At 38.1% G+C, this 22000-nt stretch overlaps 1 protein-coding gene across 1 annotated transcript; it reads right to left on the bottom strand.

The window, feature by feature from the left end:
- Positions 1-3027: 3027 nt before the first annotated feature.
- On the bottom strand, positions 3028-17508 carry LOC121373864. The gene is made up of 2 exons (XM_041500640.1): positions 17389-17508; positions 3028-6065 (listed from the first exon to the last, which is right to left on the bottom strand). Exon 2 carries the CDS (start codon positions 5952-5954, stop codon positions 4011-4013), a length of 1944 nt encoding a protein of 647 aa, XP_041356574.1. The 5' UTR covers positions 5955-6065; positions 17389-17508; the 3' UTR covers positions 3028-4010.
- Between the last annotated feature and the right edge of the window lie 4492 nt (positions 17509-22000).

The raw sequence follows: 22000 nt of genomic DNA, 5'->3' as shown, positions 1-22000 counted from the left end.
GGCATACACGCCATATACAATAATGCCATTGCGGCTGGCAGACTGCGTTTGGTAGACGCACGCATTGCACCCATCCTGTCAATGTTCTCATTGAATCTAATTGTATTTCGATTAAAAAAAAAAAAAAAAAAAAAAAAATCCGGATCCTCAGTTTATTTGAGCCCTAAGACTATGTTTAGCCAACAAGGCAATTACTGTATTAAAAATACCCAAAAATTCAGGGCCGAATGCTTCCATAATCAAGTCTGATTTGAATACAAGAAGTATCCCAAACGTATCCATGAGATCAAGACAAACATTCCCTTGATCTACTTGATTTATAGAACAACGTTCAGTTATGTTCTGGGTTGTAATCCGATGTACACAGATGCCATGCATGTACGTTTGGCTTTATTATTAGTAACTTCAAAGGCTTTATAATTACTCTTGACTAGGGTGGGAACACTAAGACAATATTAACATCGGTGATAGGTAAACACATAAATTGTTTCGAAGCCAATAATCAAAATTGTGTACATAATGTTACACTGCTTCTAATAACCACACCGGTAAATGTTTGACTTTGATCTAGTTAAAGTTATTTAACGTGCACATTCAGAGCAAACTGCTATAGTGCACGCTTGTCATGGGCGCACGTTCTGACTACTGCCAGGACTTCCGTCTAAGGACAGGAAAGTTGGGGAGAGAGAATGCGGAACCTGGTACCCAGTATCACTGGCAACCTTGATATTTGCATTATTGTGTTTTTATTCGGCTTTTGGCTTACACTTTTATCTTTTTCGTTGTCCCATGTTGCTTGCCAAGAACATAGAGCTTTAATTAAACTTTTGGTATTACCACATGCTTAAATATATATATTGATAAAAGAAGTTTGTTTTGTTTAACGACACCACTAGAGCACATTGATTTATTAATCATCGGCTACTGGATGTCAAACATATGGTCATTTTGACAGACAGACCCGCTACATTTTTTCCATTAGTAGCCAGGGTTCTTTTATATGCGCCATCCATCAGACAGTACAGCACATACCACGGCCTTTGATATACCAGTCGTGGTGCACTGGCTGGAATGAGAAATAGCCCAATGGGCCCACCGACGGGATCGATCCCAGACCGACCGTGCATAAAGTGGGCGCTTTACCACTGGGCTACGTCCCGCCCCCAGATATTGATAGATTTAAAGGTGCATATTCTGTGTGCAGAAATGACACTACTGTATTGCCAAAATCTTCTTCATCATGCAAATGTGAATTAATCTACTAATTTGTAATCAGCCATAATACTATTCAAAACGTGAAATGTTCAACGACTGTGAAATAGCGTGAACTATTATAGACATGTCTAAAAGCTGTTTACCCCCCACCCCCTCTAAAAAAATAAATAAAATAACAACTAAAAACAAAGAGAAAACAAAACAAAACAAAAACTCACAGAAAAACAATTAACCCCTTCAACACCCCAAAAAACAAACACCCCCCAAACAAACACAAACACCCCCCCCCAAAAAACACCCCCCCCCCCCCTCAAAAAAACACAAAAACAACCCCACCCAAACAAACAAAACAAAACAACACCATTCACCACATCAGCTGTGCAGAAATAAATAGTTTTAGCTAGCAGGAAAGTAACTTACTCCAATTACTAAGGTCCATAAAAGTCGCCATTATGTGGTCGCAGCGCGTTTCTTGTATCAAGTATACCACTTTATTATATTATTTTTTTATATTTAATAAATACATATTCCTTTCTTGTTGAATTTCTCTTTGTTTGTCTTGTTTGTTATTTTAGTATCCAAGTACGTGCATTTACTTGTCAAGTTATTTTTAAGGCCATCGTACTGTCAACAACCCACATTCAATTAACTGAAAGTTGTTCGGTAACAACACAATCCACTTTCATATGTAAGACGTTTTCAATGCATTCCATGTGATATATGACGCAGAGTAAACACGTTTATTAAATATACGGGTATATCGGTTTCGAGTGACTGCATATTATAAATGAGGTACAGGCTGGTACACGGCTGTTGTCGGGTAACAGGCGGTGCCTAAAACTAATTAAAACATACTTATGAAACAGGTGTTGTTTGTAATGCATGTGAACAAGGCAAACTCGGTATTTGTGTAGTAATCAAACAAAAGATCCCTGAGTTGGGGGGTTGGGTAGAGGTGAACTTTTCAATACCAAAACTCCGCGGTGTGTGTATGTGTGTGCGTGTGTGTTTATTCACACGTTCTTCATACAGTCAAAACTGCCTTTAAAATGGAATTTTCTGTCGTTAACGACACCACTAGAGAACATTGATTTATTAATTATCCGCTAATGTATGTTGATAATTGGGTAATTTTGACAGATTTGAAGAGGAAACCCGCTAAATTTTTCCATTAGTAGCAAGGGGTGTTTTTTATATACCATCTCACAGACAGAATAGCATATACCAATCGTGGTGCACTAGCTGGAACGAGGAACGAGAAATTACCTAATTAGCCACCGACGGGGATCGATCCTAGACCGACCACGCATCAGGCGAGCGCTTTACCACAGGGCTATGCCCCGCCCTTGAAAATTAGTAAAGTACTCTTAGAATGGAAAACGTTGACGACTTTCGATACTCCCTGTCAGATTTGGTACTCCTCTGCCCCGTCCCCATCGTCACGAAACTTTCAGAACAATCTTTGATCATATAATATACCGATTGATAGTTCACAACGTGAATGAATATAAATTGCAAGTACAACGGTTTAACAGAAAAACACGTATATAATAGTTTTAATAATCGACGTAAATAACACACATCCATGTACACAATAGCAATGCCCTATTAAACATGCAAATTCGTTTATGTCTAATAATTGTTATGTATAGCAAAATAGTAAAAAAAATTCTTCTAAAAATAAAATACTAATACTCTATAAAATTATCACAGAACGAGAACACTATATCCACTAAAGGTTTAAGCATGTCCAGAATACAGGGCCGTAGTTTTAGGAGTTTTAGACTATTAACTACTCAGTTGCCCCCCCCCCCCCCCCCCCCCCCCAACAAAAAATCCTAGCTACGGCTCTGGGGTACTCTGCCGTTCGAGAACTGGACGGATATTTGGACGGTATGATCGCTCTCTGATCATAACCGTACAAAAGTCCGTATATATATTAAGAATTAAAAATTTCTTCCCCGTTATATAAGCTTTCCAAGTAAATTCAAACATTGAAACCAAATTTAATAAATGTTTTTTTTAAAGAAAGAAACATTGCGATAAAAACGTTAACTTTTGGAAGATATATATATTAAAAACGTATTTTTTTAGAATTACGTTTTCCAAGTAAATTTGGTGTTTCGAAATATAACGCAAAAGTATACAAATAAAGAAATCTGTTAACATCCAAAAATGTCTAACCCACGTCTTTGTGACTATCTATAGTGTTCATTGTATTGTACAAGCTGTATACATGGAATTTAGTTGTACTGTCAGAAGACTGCTTAATTCAATTATTAACGAAATATTGAGAAAAATCAGATGTTTGGGCAGACGTTTTAACGTGTCGAAACAAATATTGCAACATTCGTGATGATTGGGAAAACGAAGATTTTTTCATAAAGGTAGTAGAATCTTTATGGGAGATATTCAAGTTCGAAGTTTGTTTTGTTTAACGATACCATTAGAGCACACTGATTTATTAATCATCGGCTATTGGATGTCAAACATTTGGTAATTCTGACTCGCAGTCATGGGCGATATTCAAAGGTCAGTTTAGGATTCGTTTCTCAAAAGAATGAATAACAATGTTCACACTATATAGCAAGAACATACTTTAGAGCCTGTTTGATTGTTACAAATAGAATGAAAACAAGAAACTTGTACAATCAGGTGTGGGGGAGAAGAAGATTTTAAATTTTAATTTGTCCATTTTATTTTTAAACTGTTTAGCTTTCGGCTGAAATATAGACACGTTTTATTTGTTTTTGAGAATGTTAATACAGCACCATTCTGCTCAGAAAAAATAATATCTACGTTACAGATTTATTCACCTTAACTTTAAGAAAATGTACTCTAGGATTATCCGAACTGCCCAAAGACCCAGCCGTGCCAGCTTTGCGATATTTCTTATGTTCATAATCAAAATACACATCTTTATCTAATGCTTTTAGAATTTTATATGTTTCTTCCTGAACATTGCCGTTTTCACCATTCACTAAATGAAACTGGCTTCCGGCCTCATCCTCAGAAATTCTCGAGGTAGTTCCCTGGTACTTTCCAATGTCAAGCGGTTGCCGCGTCAGTTCGTCACCAAAACGAATCGAACTCAACCTGTCTTCTTCGTCTGAGTCCGAGTCCGTCAAGTCATCTCCGTCGGAATCTACATCCACGATTTCATCATCGCGAAGCTCCGTAAGTCTGAATGTTCCATGAAGATCGTCATCTTTAACATTTTCACCCGCAGGATGTCCACAATGTGAATTAATGTCGTACTTAATCCCCCTACTAGGCGATGATGAATTATTATGATGCATGTTACTGTAGGTAGGCGACTTGTTTCGAGTATACACCAACGTTTGTGCGTGTAGTGTTTCATTGTACGGGGGCAGTTTTGTTGGAATCTTTCGCGGAGCTCTGAAGCCAGTAGAAACAGTTCGAGCGTCTTCTGTTTCGCTCATCGCTTCAGGAATCGTCCAGAATGTGTCCGTGTGAGACATACTCTGTACACGCTGCTGCAAACTGTCAAAGTTATGGAACTCTTGAGGAAGGTGTTCATTTTGTTTTTTCTTTTGTAACAATCTGAGATTTTCTGTGTACGAGTTTTGTTTTGGTAGACGAGGTAGAGATTTGCCCTGAAGTTTGAACAGATCATCTCTATTGCCTTTTGCTGATCGGGCTTGCAGTGAGTATCCAGACAACGCGTTCACTTCTCTTTGTTTCGAACTCGGGCGATCCTTCGGCGGCTGAACTCTGTCTTGATACGACACATGCCTCCTCCACAAGCGAGACGACCCACCGGCTCTGCCCGTGTACAATATGTCCTCACCCATGCAGCTATCTGGCGCTAAACCAAACCCGCTGTCAATATTCCTACCAATAATACCATCTGGGAGTTGCCCGGTTTGTTGCTGACCGTTTTGTATCTTCGTGGAACGACTGAAAACCCCCGTGTCACGAACTGTGGTTCTAGACCTCTTGCGACTGGCACTGAAAACCAAAGGCGTTCGTCTGGAACGCTGGAGAAGGGCATCGGCCGCAGCATTGAGAATCTCATTTTCCTCGTCCCGCTGGCTCTGGGACATGATTATCATTGGAGACGAATACTGGGACAGAGACCCCTGGACTGGGTCCATGATGTCCACGGCTTCGCACTTTGATAATTGTGACAGCTTTCTCGTCAGTTCTTTCTTTTTAGCCGTGGACAGCTGCCGCCGATATTCTCCCCAGTTAGAAGTGTGTCTGGGTGAATTTTTCTGATTCCATTCAGAAGTCTGATGATGTCCATATGTAACATCTCCTTGTGAATCAAACACTTCGACGCCATCCATGTCAGACGCTGCGTTTGGTGCGGTGTTGATTCTCAGGTCGTACGCTAGGAAATCTCGTTGTTTTGGTATAGAAATAGTCCTGGATCTCGGTGACACTAACGTTGACACTAAATGCATCGCCGAGAAGTTCGGTCCCAAGGAATTGCTCTGTACATTGCCGCCCTTTCTGTGTGTCTGCTCCGCGTTAGAATTAGCAGACGACACGTCTGCTATAAGTGCTGTGGTTATTAAATTTTCATGAAGCCTGTTCATAATAAGCTGATGTCTGTCGATATCGCACGCCGATTCAAACGTCCGAGTTATTAAAGGATTATTACTGCCTAGAAAGTCAAAACAAGCAGATTCCGCTTTTACCTCACCAAGTGGGCGTGGTTTCGCGTTGCTATGCTTGCCGAAGTCACTCATTTTGGGGGCTGTTGACGACATTGTTTGATACTCGGTAACAGGTCGTACAGGGTCAATTTCTGCAGTAAGACTTTTTTTACAATCTTATCATCTCCCCAACTGTGCACACGCCGCATGGTCACCACACGCAACCTAGAGAGAGAATATAAAAAGAAAAGTAAAATAAAATAAATAAATAAATGTTTACTCCCCCATTATACATTTCATTTCTTCGACTCTGTGTGATATTCATGCTCTGAAACATACCTTAGTGTACAAATACAAACTCCTTAGCGATTAATAGCTTTAATTGTGAACCCACAAAAAGACGTCATATTTCTTTTTGTTAACTGTCTTGACGAAAGGCTTACACCGATGTATCACTGTATGGAATCGTCACTATTCCTCTTATAATGTAAACTGAAAGGCTTTATTAACGCTTTGTTATTTTTGTCAGATATATTTTGTATTTCGTTGTGGTTCGAAGTAAACAAGCAGGTGGTTTGGTTGGAAAGGAAACTCACAGACGTGTGACAATACGCAGATGGCTTTCGTGGCATAGAAACGCCCATGCTTAGATACGTTTGGGATAAGTATCTCTTGGACTATCATGTACAGAGTTACAACTCTGAAACAGTGCGGTTACTTCCGTAAAAAAGGAGTGGTTGAAGGTGTTGTAGCTCAACCCCCCCCCCCCCCACCTCCTCACCCACCCGAAAATAAAAATCAACACAAGCGTACGGGCTCCCATTTTTGTAGGGGGCAGGCTATGTTTGACGGAATTAAACGAAAATGGCCGAATCTGGTAACAAAAAATCATTTAATCATATTAGCATTACTACCAAACAGCTATATAGGGTTGTAAACAAAACAATACGCATTTTTACATTGATTATAACTAATTTTGAGGGTAGAATGATGGAAATACATGGTAAAAAGGTCTCAGGATAGCACATTTTGCCCGAATATCTGTTTAAGTTTTGCCCGAATTTGAAGTTTTGCTTCAGCACTGTCTCGTACGCTTATGAAAATAAATAAACATAAATAACATTATATTAAAGGTCACCGTGTGTGCTGTCCTGTCTGTGGAAATTAGATTCCTTACGGATCCCTTTCGGTAAGAGAAACATACATGGGCGTACATAGGATTTTGAAAAGGGGGGTTCCAAAATAGATTGCAGAGATATTGGGCATATATTTCTATGTTGAGTAAATATAATAATGTCAGATATATTAAATTATAAAAAAGCTATTTCGGGGGGGGGGGGGGATTCGGTCGAACCCATCGAAACCCCCCCCCCCCCCCCCCCCCCCCTATTTACGCCCATGACATATGTAGTAACCTCCCCTTGTCTTTCGTTAAATATTTTGGTAGTTTGCGAATAATACGTGTAACTTCCAAGAAGTTATTAGTCGATGGGCTACCTTATGTGACTCGCTGTATTCCCCTCGCGGGTCGAGTTAAGAGTCTGTGACGACACTGTCTAAAACAGTTGCTACTATCAAAGGCTCTTATCTGTGCATTTGTCATCGATAATAGGAAACACATTTGTAACACGGCTAGTTTAGTCTGTTATTTGATACGCATGGTATAAATTAGAAGCTTTTAATAACGAACTACTTACCAATAGCAATATGTCAAGAGATAGGGGACTGGAAAGGAACTAGCTATGACCGATTTTGTCTTCCGATTAATAGAACATGTATATGCCTATTGCAAAATAACTAATCGTACGTGAGTCACAATTTTGTAACCAATGTAAAATTAGGCCAATAGAAACCGAAGGTGTGTATATGTTCTGTGCCCACCACTTGAGGACGAAAATGTAAAAACATTTTGTCCTACTCTATATAAATAAGGATAAAAAATATGGCTTGTGCCCCCCCCCCCCCCCCCCCCACCCCCCACCCCCACACACTAGATAATGCGTCCCCAGCGGTTGTGCCAATCTCTCCAGATATCGATCCTAAGGGTCTGGAAATAATTACCTTTGCTGTTCCCACAGGCAATATAATGAATAATAAACGCTATTTTCGCCATTAAAATACTCTTTTCAATGACGAGTCGGTACTAAGAAAATTAATGTTTGATTAACGATATATCAGCACATTTTAAACTATGGCTGTTAATATCTAAGATGACAGTTTCGAACTAGAGAAGAAACCGGCTGCCGTCACATATACTGAACAAAATAAGAAACTTCCGCTAACTTTGCTTGAACATAACTTGATGAAAACAAACCGGGGGAATAATTGTTATATATGCGTTTAAAGAGTGTTCCGTGATGCATCGTTTGGTGCAAAAATCATGGCCATAGGTTAACCGAAACTGGGAGAAATTTTGACCAAGTGTGGTAGGGGTTAAAAATAAAAACACTCACTTAATAACGGGTATGACCACCTCTTGAATTGACCACTGCAGTGCATCGCAGGCGCATAGAATTGACTAAAGTGTTGATTTCTGCCTGTGGAATATTGTTCCATTCCTGAATGAGCGCTTGACGAAGTTCGTTGACGTTAGCGGGTAGGTTGGGACGACGCCTCAATCGTCTGTCCAGACTATCCCAGACATGCTCGATGGGGTTGGGATCAGGACTTTTAGCGGGCCAGTCATCAATGAAATCAATGTTATTTGTCCTAAGAAAATTTACAGTGTCTCTAGCTGTATGAGAGGTGGCATTATCATGCTGAAAAATCGAGATGTTGGCGTTGTTATGGAACAGAGGAATGACGTGATGAGCGAGAATGTCATCGCGGTAACGTTGAGCATTTAAATTGCCATCAATGACGACTAGTGGTGAACGATAACCATAGGCAATGGCTGCCCAGACGATGACAGAACCCCCACCCCCGAAACGATCTCGTTCAAGAACACAACAGTCAGCATAGCGTTCATTTTTCCTACGGTAGACGCGCACCCTGCCATCACCACGTTGTAAAGAAAATCTGGATTCATCCGAAAAAAGAACGGTATTCCAGCGTCGCCGTATCCAACGAGTGTGTACACGTGCCCAATTAAGACGATGGCGTTGCGTTAAAACGCATCCGACATAAGGACGTCGTGCATGTAAACTGTTCTCCCGCAGACGATTACGAACAGTTTGCCCACTGATTCAGTTATTATGAAGCCCAGGTGTGTTAGCAGCAGTAGCAGTGGCAGTGGAATCGATTGCGCAAATGCGTGTTCATGATATAGCGGTCTTGACCACGCGTTGTAACACGCGGACGTCCACGACGTGGCAAGTCGTTGGTGCTTCCTGTCGTTCGAAATCTTACGCGAAGATTTCGTATCGCTCGACTAGAACTCCCAACATGCCTTGCAACGTCTTCTGTCGACATGCCAGCATCAAGCATGCCAATCGCCCGTTCGCGTAAATTATTGGGTATTCTTGGCATACCAAAAATGCTACAATGTAAAAAACGTTAATTTCGTTCACTTGACAACAATGTCAGTAAGACAAGTAAAACAAATTGACCGAATACTACACGGGACATGTCGAACCATGCATGCACGTGCAAATTGTATTTCACGTTGTCGACGATTAACAGTGCAAAAATAATCGATAAAATTCATGAATCCTGATAATACAGCTCAAGGCTAATACTACCTATATAATTTCATTACACAATGAATTCTTTAACACAACAAATACTATATGTACAAATCGGAAGTTTCTTTTTTTTGTTCAGTATATGATACCCTGAATAACAGCGACTGAACTTGTATGTGAACTTTCCCAAATGACTATATCCACTAGGGTAGATCATTTGCCGATGCATTTTTCGTGCTTGGGAGTCGTTAAACATTTATTCATTCATTCATTCATTCATACATACATTCATTCATTCATTCATTCATTCATTCATTCCCACAGGGTAGATGGTCGTCACTGCGACCCACTGCATATCAAGTGGACACTCTACCACTTCGGTACTAAGTCCACAATGAATTCATATTGAAACTAAATGTCTTAAAACTGCATATTTGTTTCACAACACCCCAGCAAATATTCAGCTGCAACTCTGGGACGTCCTACATGATCATCATGACATTTGGTATAGTTAGTAAAATAACAAAGCTACTACCGCATGTACACTATTTCTGCTGAATAGCAGTAAATATATTTTATATTCTACTTTTTCCCCAAAGAAAGAGTTTGTTTTCTTTAACGACACCACTAGAGCACACTGATTTATAAATAATCGGCTACTGGATGTCACACATTTAGTAAATTTGACCAGTAGTCTTAGAGAGGAAACTCGCTACAGCTTTCATTAGTAGCAAGGGATCTTTTATATGCATCATCCCACAGACAGAATAGCACATACCACGGCCTTTGATATATCAGTTGTGGTGCACTGGCTGGAACGAGATAGCCAAATGGGCCAACGGGGATCGATCCCAGACCGACCACGCATCAAGCGAGCGCTTTACCACTGGGTTATGTCCCGCCCCTCCCCAAAGAAGGAAGGCAGGAAGAAAGTAACGTTTAATTTAACAATGCACTCAATCATAAGCGTACGAGACGGGGGTGGGGCAGTTCTGGAGCAAATCCTCAAATTCGGGCAAAAACGATAGAGATAATCGGGCAAAATGTGCTAACCTGAAGCCTTTTTACCACGTATTTCCATCATTCTACCTGAACAATTAGTTGTAATACACATAAAAATGCGTAGTGATTTATTCGCAACCCTATATATAGCTCTTTAGCTGTAATGATGATGTGAATAAATGTTGTTATCCAGATTCGGGCAATTTCGTTTAAAAAAAGTAAAGTTTGTTTTATTTAACGACGCCACTAGAGCACATTGATTTTTTTATCTTATCATCGGCTATTGGACGTCAAACATATAGTCATTCTGACACTGTTGTTTAGAGGAAACCCGCTGTCGCCACATAGGCTACTCTTTTACGACAGACAGCAAGGGATCTTTTATTTGCGCTTCCCACAGGCAGGATAGCACAAACCATGGCCTTTGTTGAACCAGTTATGGATCACTGGTCGGTGCAAGTGGTTTTACACCTACCCATTGAGCCTTGCGGAGCACTCACTCAGGGTTTGGAATCAGTATCTGGAATAAAAATCCTATGCCTCGACTGGGATCCGAACCCAGTACCTACCAGCCTGTAGACCGATGGCCTAACCACGACGCCATCGAGGCCGGTCAATTTCGTTTAAGTTGGTCAATAACCAGACTGCCCATTCTCACCCCTCTTACAAAAATGGGAGCCCGTTCGCCTATGTATTCAACACATTTTAAGGAAGTTTATTCCATAGTCTTTGGGGTAACAGTTTAAGTATGTAATGTTGCTGGTTATGTCCACTCATTACAAAAACGACACTAGTCCACCATTCTTTTACATTTAATTTTTTTTTATATTAATTTTGAGGGACACATGTACAGTAGGGGAGATGGGCAGCTATATAATTAAAATAAATAAATAGCATTCTTTTCGAATTTTCAATAATATTTTAAACCTTAGAACTTGTTAATCTGAAACCCTTAGCCCAGTTGTTTAAAGCATAATTAAATTACTCTGGGTTAGTGTAATATTTCCTTAATTATATTTACACAACTACAAAATAAATTTTAGATTTGACCAAATAGGGATACTCTTGATTGAACTAAATCATGTTTCCCCTGCGCGTGCTGTAACCTCACCGTGGTGCAGGGGTGTAACATTCTCTTTGAAAATGGCCAATACAGCACAAGTTTGGAGTAAAAGTCAGTATATATCTGTGATATTTGTATTTGTATTTTTGTACAGTTCTTTACACTGTTTTTATTTATATCTTGAATTTTTATATTGATGTTGATCATCACCTTATTTGTTTGCATTACCATAGTTTGACATCCAATGGCCGATGTATTTTTCGTGCTGGGGTGTCGTTAAACATTCATTCATTCATTCTTTCATTAAATCAAGTTTCAACATTATGTTTTCAATCTTTTATTTGTATTGATTCAGCCAGTGCTTGGTTTTGACAATCTCCGTTAACCACTGGCTAAGCTAGCTAACGCTTGCACGATTGGCCCCACAAAATGACTTCGGACATAATAAAACCAGCTATGGTTGTTAGCTCTTGATATATGCGTGCGGATAGTCCCTTTTGGTAGATATAAAAGTGGCCTTTGTACTTTTACACTGTATTTTATTACTATTGTAGACATAAGGTGAGATAAAATATCTGTCCGAAAAATGTTGTTAGTTTTGATTAACTTTAAGCATGTCCATGTCCTATCACCCGTGACTTGGAAACGAACGATTCAGAGGCCGATCCAAGGGGTGGAACCAGGGGACCCGTCCCCCTAAAATATTCAAGTGTCCCCACTCTTTTAAATGTTTTGTTTTCATTGGCAAGCCGAGTTGGTTCATGTGCCCTTTAATCTCCCACCCCCATCCGTTAAATATTCCCTGGATCCGCCATTGGCATTTTGTTTTTAGGATGTAAAACAAATTTAAAGACAGATCCTTCGGATACGTTATAATTTTGAAACTTAATAACATTTATTCTTCATATCTCATACAATACTTATGCGGAAATTAGGGCATCTTTAAATGTTCAGGGCGTATTTCCTCCTACCACCCCCTCTTCCCCCAAACCACAATGTGCCATCAGATACGCCCATGCCACCCAGAACCATCCCATAATCAGACACTATATCTGACAACTATCAACGAGTTCCTGTCACAGTGTTCGTCGAATATACTCAATATGTCACACTGTGACCTCAAGCCTTGGTAAAACTTTGATCCGTTACATTGTGAAGCAGTTATTAAGGTTAATACGAACTCCACCGGTTTATAATCCCGTGTACCTCTCTTTATTGCACAAGACGACATAATGCGATATTCTTCCACTAGGTCGGAGCTATTCTGTGTTGCCAACAATAAATGAAGAAACTGTATATGCCAGCTAAACATGACTACTTATATGGGCCCCCTTAGAATAAATGAGTATTTATTTGAATGTATGCCAATTTGAGGACATTGTTTACAATACAGTGAATGGATTCTGTCATATTACAGAAAAAACATGAGAGAGACTGTGACCGTTATAGTGATTTTATAGGCCAAGAGATCATTCAAATAAACGGCAGTCTCTCTCTCTCTCTCTCTCTCTCTCTCTCTCTCTCTCTCTCTCTCTGTCTCCCCCCCTCTCTCTCTCTCTCTCTCTCTCTCTCTCTCTCTCTCTCTCTCTCTCTCTCTCTCTCTCTCTCTCTCTCTCTCTCTCTCTCTCATGGAAACATACAAGTCAAATTTGTTCGAACTTGGAACAATAACTGAAAGAGCATTTTTAACATAGACAGCAATTCCTCCTGAAACTAAGGGCTTGTATCTACGTTATAGAGCATTCATCCCAAGTGTGTTGGGTCTATAGATCAATCCTTCTCAGTAGACAGTTATATTCTTTGCAACCAGTGCTCTACGTCTTGTATGTGCTATCCTGCCTATAAAAAAACTCCACACTCGTGATTGCAATAATAAAGCATAGCCATGTAGCGGCAACGGGGTTTTTCTTCTCCTATTATATAATGTTAGACATTACTCGTTGATTGGTTAAACTCTCCTTTTGTCAGCAGTCTATAACTTCCACTGGGTAGCTGTTCTAGGTTTTCTAACTTTAAACAGCTTAACTCAACTGAATAGCCGATTGAGAAAATAGTTTGTAATATATATATATATATATATATATATATATATATATATATATATATATATATATATATATAATACTTGCGTCCATATATTTATCAAACTCATTGTTTTGATGAATAAAGTATACAATGCATTTTAAATTACAATGTGGATTATTTTTAAGTGTGTTAACGAGCGTTTGGTTGTCCGAGAAGTATTATTTGCATCGCTATTTGTTTTCACATATTCTTTTTTGTACATAATGTTTCTTTCCTCTAGCTACCCATGGTTGTTTAAAGATAATGTAAATATACCGTTATGTCATTATAGTCGTCACGTATATTATATGTATGTAAATATACCGTTATGTCATTATAGTCGCCACGTATATTATATGTATATGGGAGAAGGCCTCGTAAGGTAATAAAATTGTGTTCAATCTTTTTCTTTTTCAAACAAACGCCACAAACATTTAACACAAAGACAAATACTTTTTTTGACATTACAAACATGGATGATGATGAGATGAATGATGAAGCCGCGCCAGTATTTTCATTTCGGTATAGGACTACTTGACAGGTCCGTGCTCCACGCTTGCTGTCAGTTGAGCTATCTCGGTATCACCCGAGCCCGGGATACACGGAACCTACAGTGCATGTCGGGTAATCATCCCCCATGTGGGGTCTTACACTCGGGAGACACACCCATAATCGCACCCGTGAAGTGGGAGAAACTCGGTGTATGTGGCCTTACACGTATGTGGCATTACACCTACTCATTGAGTCTAGTGGTGCACGTAAAACCCTATGACCTGACCTGGTGCACTCACTCTGGGTTGGAGTCGGTACTGGCATGAAAAATTCCCAATTGCCTCAGGTGGGAAGGAAGGAAATGTTTTATTTAACGACTCGCTCAACACATTTTATTTACGGTTATATGGCGTCGGACATATGGTTAAGGACCACACTGATATTGAGAGAGGAAACCCGCTGTCGCCACTTCATGGACTACTCTTTTCGATTAGCAACAAGGGATCTTTTTATATGCACCATCCCAGAGACAGGATAGCATATACCACGGTCTTTCATATACCAGTCGTGGTGCACTGGCTGGTGCAAGAAATAGCCCATTGGGTTGCCTAAGGTGGGATACGAACCCAGTACATACTAGCCTGAAGTCCGATCGCATAACCACGACACCACCGATGCTTGAGTCTTAACATTGAGCCACTCTGTGAACCTTTTAAACTTTTATTTCACATCCCAACCAGTGCTCCACGACTGGTAGCCTTTATCAAAGCCGTGGAATGTGTCCATGTTGTCCTGTTTGTGAAGAAATGCATATAAATTCTAAATGGAAAAATAATGTTTCAGAATTACCAGTGGCCAAATTTACAAAGTCTGCTTCTGTCAATGTACTCTAGAGGCATCGTTAAAGAAAACAAAACACATTATGGTTCCACGACGAAAATATGCACCTAGGCTATTTCAGATAAATGTTCTGGAGTTTAGACTAAACTAGCATGTTTAGATGGGAAAACCAACCATACCTAAAATGGCCACATTAGTCTTGTGAACAATACCACGCAATTGCCCGCAGATTTTTAATTATGTGAGAAAGGTGATTTTAGAGAAAATTATATATCTTTTTTAAATAATGTAATAATGCACGTTGTCTGCTGTACACAAACTCATACTTAACGATCAACTTTTAAGTACCATATATGCATTTATGTTCAATACAAAGTTCACTACTTTACCAAAATAAAATTTATGGCCAGTATTTATATAAAAAGGTAATATATGAAATATATTAAATCTATTAAAACAATTAAATGAAGAGCATTATTCCTTAAATTTTTTTAAAAAACCCACCCAAAAACAACAATTTGTACCAATTCTACTCACGGTGCAGCTGCGTACGCCTGCACTACACACATCGATGAATGAAAACGTCAACAGTTTTCAACACAAAACTCACGTCCACGCCGATACTATCAGAAGTAAAAATCTCCAGTAATAATTTCATGCATGTTTTACCCTATCACCTTACGGTCGAGTAAATATACAAAAACCGTTGGCCGATTCTTATCTGTCCATTCTAGTGACAATTACGAACAGCTGACTGTTGTGTGTCCGCTCGCTGGCATATGTTAAGAAGTTATTGTGAACCTTTAATTCCACACGCGAGAACGTTTTGTCGACATTTTGTTCGTATCAACACGCAATTAGTACATAAACCGTTCAGATTCAAGGGTTGAGCTCGCCGTTGATATGCCTTATTTACACACTTCTCACTGATAAAATGTTTTAATATGTGTTGATCTTTGTGATTAAACACAAAAGATTTGACCTGCTTGAAGAACACGAAAGCGTCAATGTGTATTAAGTTTATCGCGTTAAGATTGTTCTGTTGACCAAACATAAAATAAGTACTTATGAATAAAGTGTGTGTGTAATTGTAGGCGTAAACTAAAATAAACAGAGATATTTGCAACATTTAAGTTCTTTTTTCTTCTTCTTTAAAATTGGAGATCTAAAAAATAATTAATTAGTTGGTTTAGTTAATAATACCAATAAATAATGTCTAAAGTACTTTTAATAGTAAATAAATAAATATTAAGCAGTTATTTGCCTTTGTCTAAATTAATAATATTCATGAACTTGCCTTTGTTTGACATCCAATAGCTGATGTGTATTTTTATGCTGGGGTGTCATTAAATATTCATTCATTCAAATAGATCGGACTTTAAACTTTTAGACCTTCGTTCAAAATTTTATGTCGAAATTACTTTCAAATTTTATTTTTTTAATAGTCCTCTCTTCTTTCTCTTATTTATTTTTGGACTGTCCTAAAATGCTCCAAATTATATAAATATTCGGCAGAGCAGTCTGTTCCTTTTATTTTTGGATTGTTAACTTTAAAAAAAAAAATATATTAACATTTTTACTAATTGCTATTTTCAAAGCTCTGCCCATTTCCAACTCTACCCCCACCCCCTTCTGTCCCGGACTCGGTCACGGGCAAAATCAGAGATTGTGCCTGGGAGAGACGTGCTTGAACCTTAACTGGATATAGGCACGTTAATATACATTGTATTTTCCAATCCAATCCTGGCCATTCGTTTATTCATTCATTCATTCATTCATTCATTCATTCATGCATTTATCTACATTATTGTTTTTACATTATTTTTTATTTTATTAGTAATAACTTACTTTTCTAAATGTACATCGAATACACTGGCGTAGGAAGCGGGGGTGGGGGGATGTGCCCCCCACTTTGTAGCAGCAGCGATGGTTTTTATATATTTATACATGTATTTATACGTATATATGTATGTGTCTCCCCTTCACACATACACACACACACACATACACACACACACACACACACACACTTACTTCTTTGCACCTTCTTAAAGGGACATTCCTGAGTTTGCTGCATTGTAAGATGTTTCCGACTAATAAAATATTTCTACGATTAAACTTACATATTAAATATATTTTCTTGTTTAGAATATCAGTGTCTGTATAGTCAATGTATTTCTGGTCATGTCAATATTTGTAAGAAGCCCAAACTGGATTTTGTCTTCAAATAATTTCGTACGTACGAAAAAATAGTTTTTAGGAAATAAAATGAAATTTAATCTAGTAGAAATATTAGAACGATCAGAAACACGTTTAATATACAGTCACTAATATGATATGCAGAAATGATATTTGATATGTAATTACAATCGTTAAAAAGTCTCGGTTAGTCGATAACATCTTAAAAATTGCAGCAAACTCAGGAATGTCCCTTTAAGCCCGTGGAATATATAATATAACATACGTTACAATGGTGTGTTCAGGAGACCGAGCGCTCGCGAACTCTTTGACTGGTATACCATCGTCTTCTAGCATATCACGTTCATTGTAAACTGATCGGATGGCGAGTGTTTTCTGTGTTGTGATTGGTTAATTATATTCTTTTTCCCACGGAATGAAAATAACACCCGGAAAGCTAATGACGTCATTAGAAAGTGACGTCATTAGCAATTGGAACAGGCCAAATTGACGGTTCAGGGGTCTACAGTTAGATTGTAGTCAGGTATTTTGTTTTAAGAAATACTACATATACAGTTAGGTCCGTAGAAAACTATTCAGTTTACAATGGGCATAACCATATGGAAATTTTATATTTGTGGGTGTTATTGTCTATTTCATGCCCGCAAATGTATCATTTTTAACTTCATGCTAACGCCTTCGGTCAAAAATTACATTTGCGGGAGATAACCACATGGAGTTTTTAGATTTGCGGGTGTTATTGTCTATTTTATCCCGCAAATGTCATTTTTGACCGAAGGCGTTTGCCTGAGGTCAAAAATGAAACATTTGCGTGAATCAAATATACAATAGCACCCGCAAATCTAAAAACTCAGTATGGTTATGTCCATTTTAAACTGGATCGTTTTTCAACGGAACTAACTGTATAGTTGGTATTTCTTGAAAAAAAATACCTGGCTACAATCTAACTATAGACCCATGAATCGTCAACTGTGTTCTGTGTTCTGTGATATGTAAAAAGACATTCGATAGAGTATGGCACAGAGGATTAATCCATAAACTTGAAAACTGTGGCATAACAGGAAATGCACTAAATTGGATTAAAGATTATATATCAAACATTAAGCAACGAGTCATCGTAAATGGTACTCTATCAAATTCAGGCATTTTAATGGCCGGAGTACCTCAAGGCTCAGTATTAGGACCTTTATTATTTTTAATTTATTGCTGACGATACCAACATAACATCTTCATCTAATGATATCTCTTCCATTGAAAACAACCTTAACTCAAACTGATTAAAGCTTCGCAAATGGTCCCAAAAATGGCTTGTATCTTTCAATCCAGATAAAACTAGCGTTGTACTTTTTACAAAACCAATCATACAGCCAACACCTAACCTTGTATTTGGTACCAAAACATTAAACACAACAAAAACTCGTAAACATTTAGGTTTAACCTTTTCAGCAAATGCCAAGTGGACAACATATATTAATAATATTTGTAAATCGGCTTCGGTAATGATTTCTGTACTCGGGAAATACAAATATTTATTAAATCGACAAACATCATTGACAATATATATAACTTTTATCCGCCCGATATTAGAATATGCATCGGAAGTGTGGGATGGGTGTTCCTCAGTAGAGGAAAACAATATTGAAAAAGTACAATTAGAAGCCGCCAGATTAATCACGGGTTTGCCCAAATTTACATCTAGAAAGTCTTTGTATTACGAAACTGGATTAGCAACACTTACTTCCAGGCGTAAATTCAAAAAGCTGTGCGCAATGTTTAAAATAATGAAAGGTATGGCTCCTGATTTTATGATACACAGTATACCACAAACAGTTGGACAAAGATCCCCTTACATGCTAAGAAATCGGAATGCTATTTCTTTACCCCCTGCTAGAACTAATTTGCTTCAATCTTCATTTATCCATTCGACAATAAAACTTTGGAACAACCTACGGGCTGAAATTCGAAATTGTCAAAACATATGTTCATTTAAAAAAGCAATAAAACACGATGTCCCATGCGTTGCGCCATACTATTCATTTGGTAATAGAAGAAAAAATGTATTACATACCAAGTTAAGACACAGGTGTAGTGATTTAAAAGCAGACTTATATCGAGTTGGTCTTAGCACCGATTCCTCGTGCAGTTGTGGGTATAATTTTGAAAACAATTATCATTTTTTCTGTGAATACATTTTATATGAAAGGCAAAGACGCACTCTCTGGAATTCATTGCAAAGATTTCAGCCAATAGATTTACAACTAGTTTTAAATGATAAAAATACTCTAAGTGAAGAAAACATAAAGAAATATTTTTTCATGTACGTAAGTATATAAATGAAACAAAACGTTTCCCTTAAGTAGTAAATAAAGTATGGATCTTTAAAATTATTACTATTTATTTATTTTATTGCTATTATTATTATTTGTGTATCCATTATGTAATCATTACGATGCCTTGTTTGTGTTTTGTGTTTTCTTTTATCAAACCTGCTGTCTAATTATCGAACACATAGAAAACTTTATTGCGTCTCTTTTTTTCTGTTTCCTTTATTCTTTCTTTTTTTCAATAATATTTATTTTTGTTCATATTTAAATTGCAAAAATATATTACTGTGTCGTAATATGTATGTATTTTGGAGAAGGCCTAGTAAGTTGTGTAACTTGTGCCTAATCCATTTGTTCTTTAAAAAGCAATAAAATATGTTTCAATCAGTCGTCAACTTCGCCTGTTCCAATTGCTTTCTAATGACGTCATTAGCTTTCCGGGTTTTATTTTCATTTGATCCCGGAAAAAGAATGTAATTAACCAATCACAATACAGAACACACTTGCAATCAGTTTACAAGAAACAATAACACTAGCAAATCTAAAATCCCCATATGGTATCTTCTAATTTAACGTTAGTTGCGAAAAACAGTGTAATGAGACCGGCCTCGGTGGCGTCGTGGTAGGCCATCAGTCTACAGGTTGGTAGGTATTGGGTTCGGATCCCAGTCGAGGCATGGGATTTTTAATCCAGATACCGACTCCAAACCCTGAGTGAGTGCTCCGCAAGGCTCAATGAGTAGGTGTAAACCACTTGCATCGACCAGTAATCCATAACTGGTTCAACTAAGGATATGGTTTGTGCTATCCTGCCTGTGGGAAGTGCAAATAAAAGATCCCTTGCTGCTAATTGGAAAGAGTAGCCCATGTAGTGGCGACAGCGGGTTTCCTCTCAAAATCTGTGTGGTCGTTAACCATATGTCTGACGCCATATAACCGTAAATAAAATGTGTTGAGTGCGTCGTCGTCCGGTCAACAAACGGTAGGAAGTATCTTATATATATAGAAGAGAGAACCTCTTTGTCTTGGTTGACCTTAATGAGCCTGATAAAGCTAATATTTTAGTTTGACAAAATAAGATATGGGGCATAATAAGATGATGACGACGACGAAGAAGACGAAACTTAACAACAAGGAAAACAAGGCGACTTAGGAGAAAGAACAAGAGGAAAAGAAGAACACGAAAACATAGGAGAACAGCTAACCTGATTAAGAATCTGCCAGACAAACCAAAAGCAGCTATCCGTATCTCATGAAAAATATATATGTTATTCCAGATAATCGAATGGCAGGACTAAGTATCCACTGCACCATACGTTAAGGACTCGATAAACCTCTGTGAAAATAACGGGAACATAATCACAGTTAATATGACGGGAACAAACAGACCAAAAAGAATTTTGACACTAAGCTTTGCAGTTGACATTGTTAGCTGCTTACATCCTGGTATGAATTCGTTAAGTAACAATTTCTTTATTGGACCTTTTCTTGTATATCAATGGTGATGACACGTCCTTGATTTAAACACTATCGATTTACACAGTGTTTATTTACCATCAAACAGGACGTTTGTCTAGTTGTTAAATAACAGTTACTTAGCCTTTTTCAGTTTACTACTATTGATTATATTTAGCATAACATTATGATCCTATCTTTTTCTCTCTGTTTTCAATTTTCTTTTTTTTATTAAGAACAATGGCGATTCTGCTATAATACAAATTTGTTTTGTTTAACGACACCACTAGAGCACATTGATTTATTGGTCATCGGCTATTGGATGTCAAACATTTGGTAATTTTGATATATAGTCTTAAAGAGGAAATCCGCTACATTTTCCCATTAGTACAAAGGTTCTTTTTTATATATACACCATCTTACAGACAGAGTAGCACATACCACGGCCTTTGATATACCAGTCGTGGTGCATTGGCTGGAAAGAGAAATAGCCCAATGGGCCCACCGATGGGGGTCGATCTCAGACCGACCGCGCATCAAGCGAGCGCTTTACCACTAGGCTACGTCCCGACCTTAATACAAGAGAGGGAATCTGCTGTCACAATTTGGATTTCTCCTATCGGTTACATTCACTTCCAGTCATGGTTCATGAATACAGTGATTAGGTTTCCGTTTCAGTCAGTTAGAGTAGCTTATGTGGCGGCTAAACCTTTCCTCTTTCGCCGTCTAGACCAAGTGTCAAAATAACTATTATATACATCGAATAATCGTAGTTTAAAATTATTTTGCCTTTCGATTTTCAATTTTCTATGTCAGTATTCTTAGTTAATTATTTATTTTGAAAATATTCATAAATTAAACTCCTCTTTTACACATCAACCTCAAAACTGCCGTGGAAATTGCCGTGGAGACTATTTTTCCAAGGCATATTTGTTTTGCCCGTGGTAATTTTATTCAATTGCCAGGGTTGCTGCAGCATACATCACGTTTGTGAAATATAACCTGAAATTGACTAACCCCTTTTCCTTCATAATTTGTGTTCATGACGAAAGTGGTTCATAACACATCATCGTGATTAAGGCACACATATTTTTTTTA

The sequence above is a fragment of the Gigantopelta aegis genome, chromosome 6 (genome assembly GCF_016097555.1).
Source record: "Gigantopelta aegis isolate Gae_Host chromosome 6, Gae_host_genome, whole genome shotgun sequence".
In the NCBI taxonomy this organism is placed as follows: domain Eukaryota; kingdom Metazoa; phylum Mollusca; class Gastropoda; order Neomphalida; family Peltospiridae; genus Gigantopelta; species Gigantopelta aegis.
The sequence above is the reverse complement of the archived record's forward strand: the minus strand, read 5'-3'. Positions and strand labels throughout refer to the sequence as shown.

Coding starts and splice junctions, on each gene's coding strand:
- LOC121373864 (XM_041500640.1), bottom strand. CDS start 5,954: ATGTCGTCAACAGCCCCCAAAATGAGTGACTTCGGCAAGCATAGCAAC.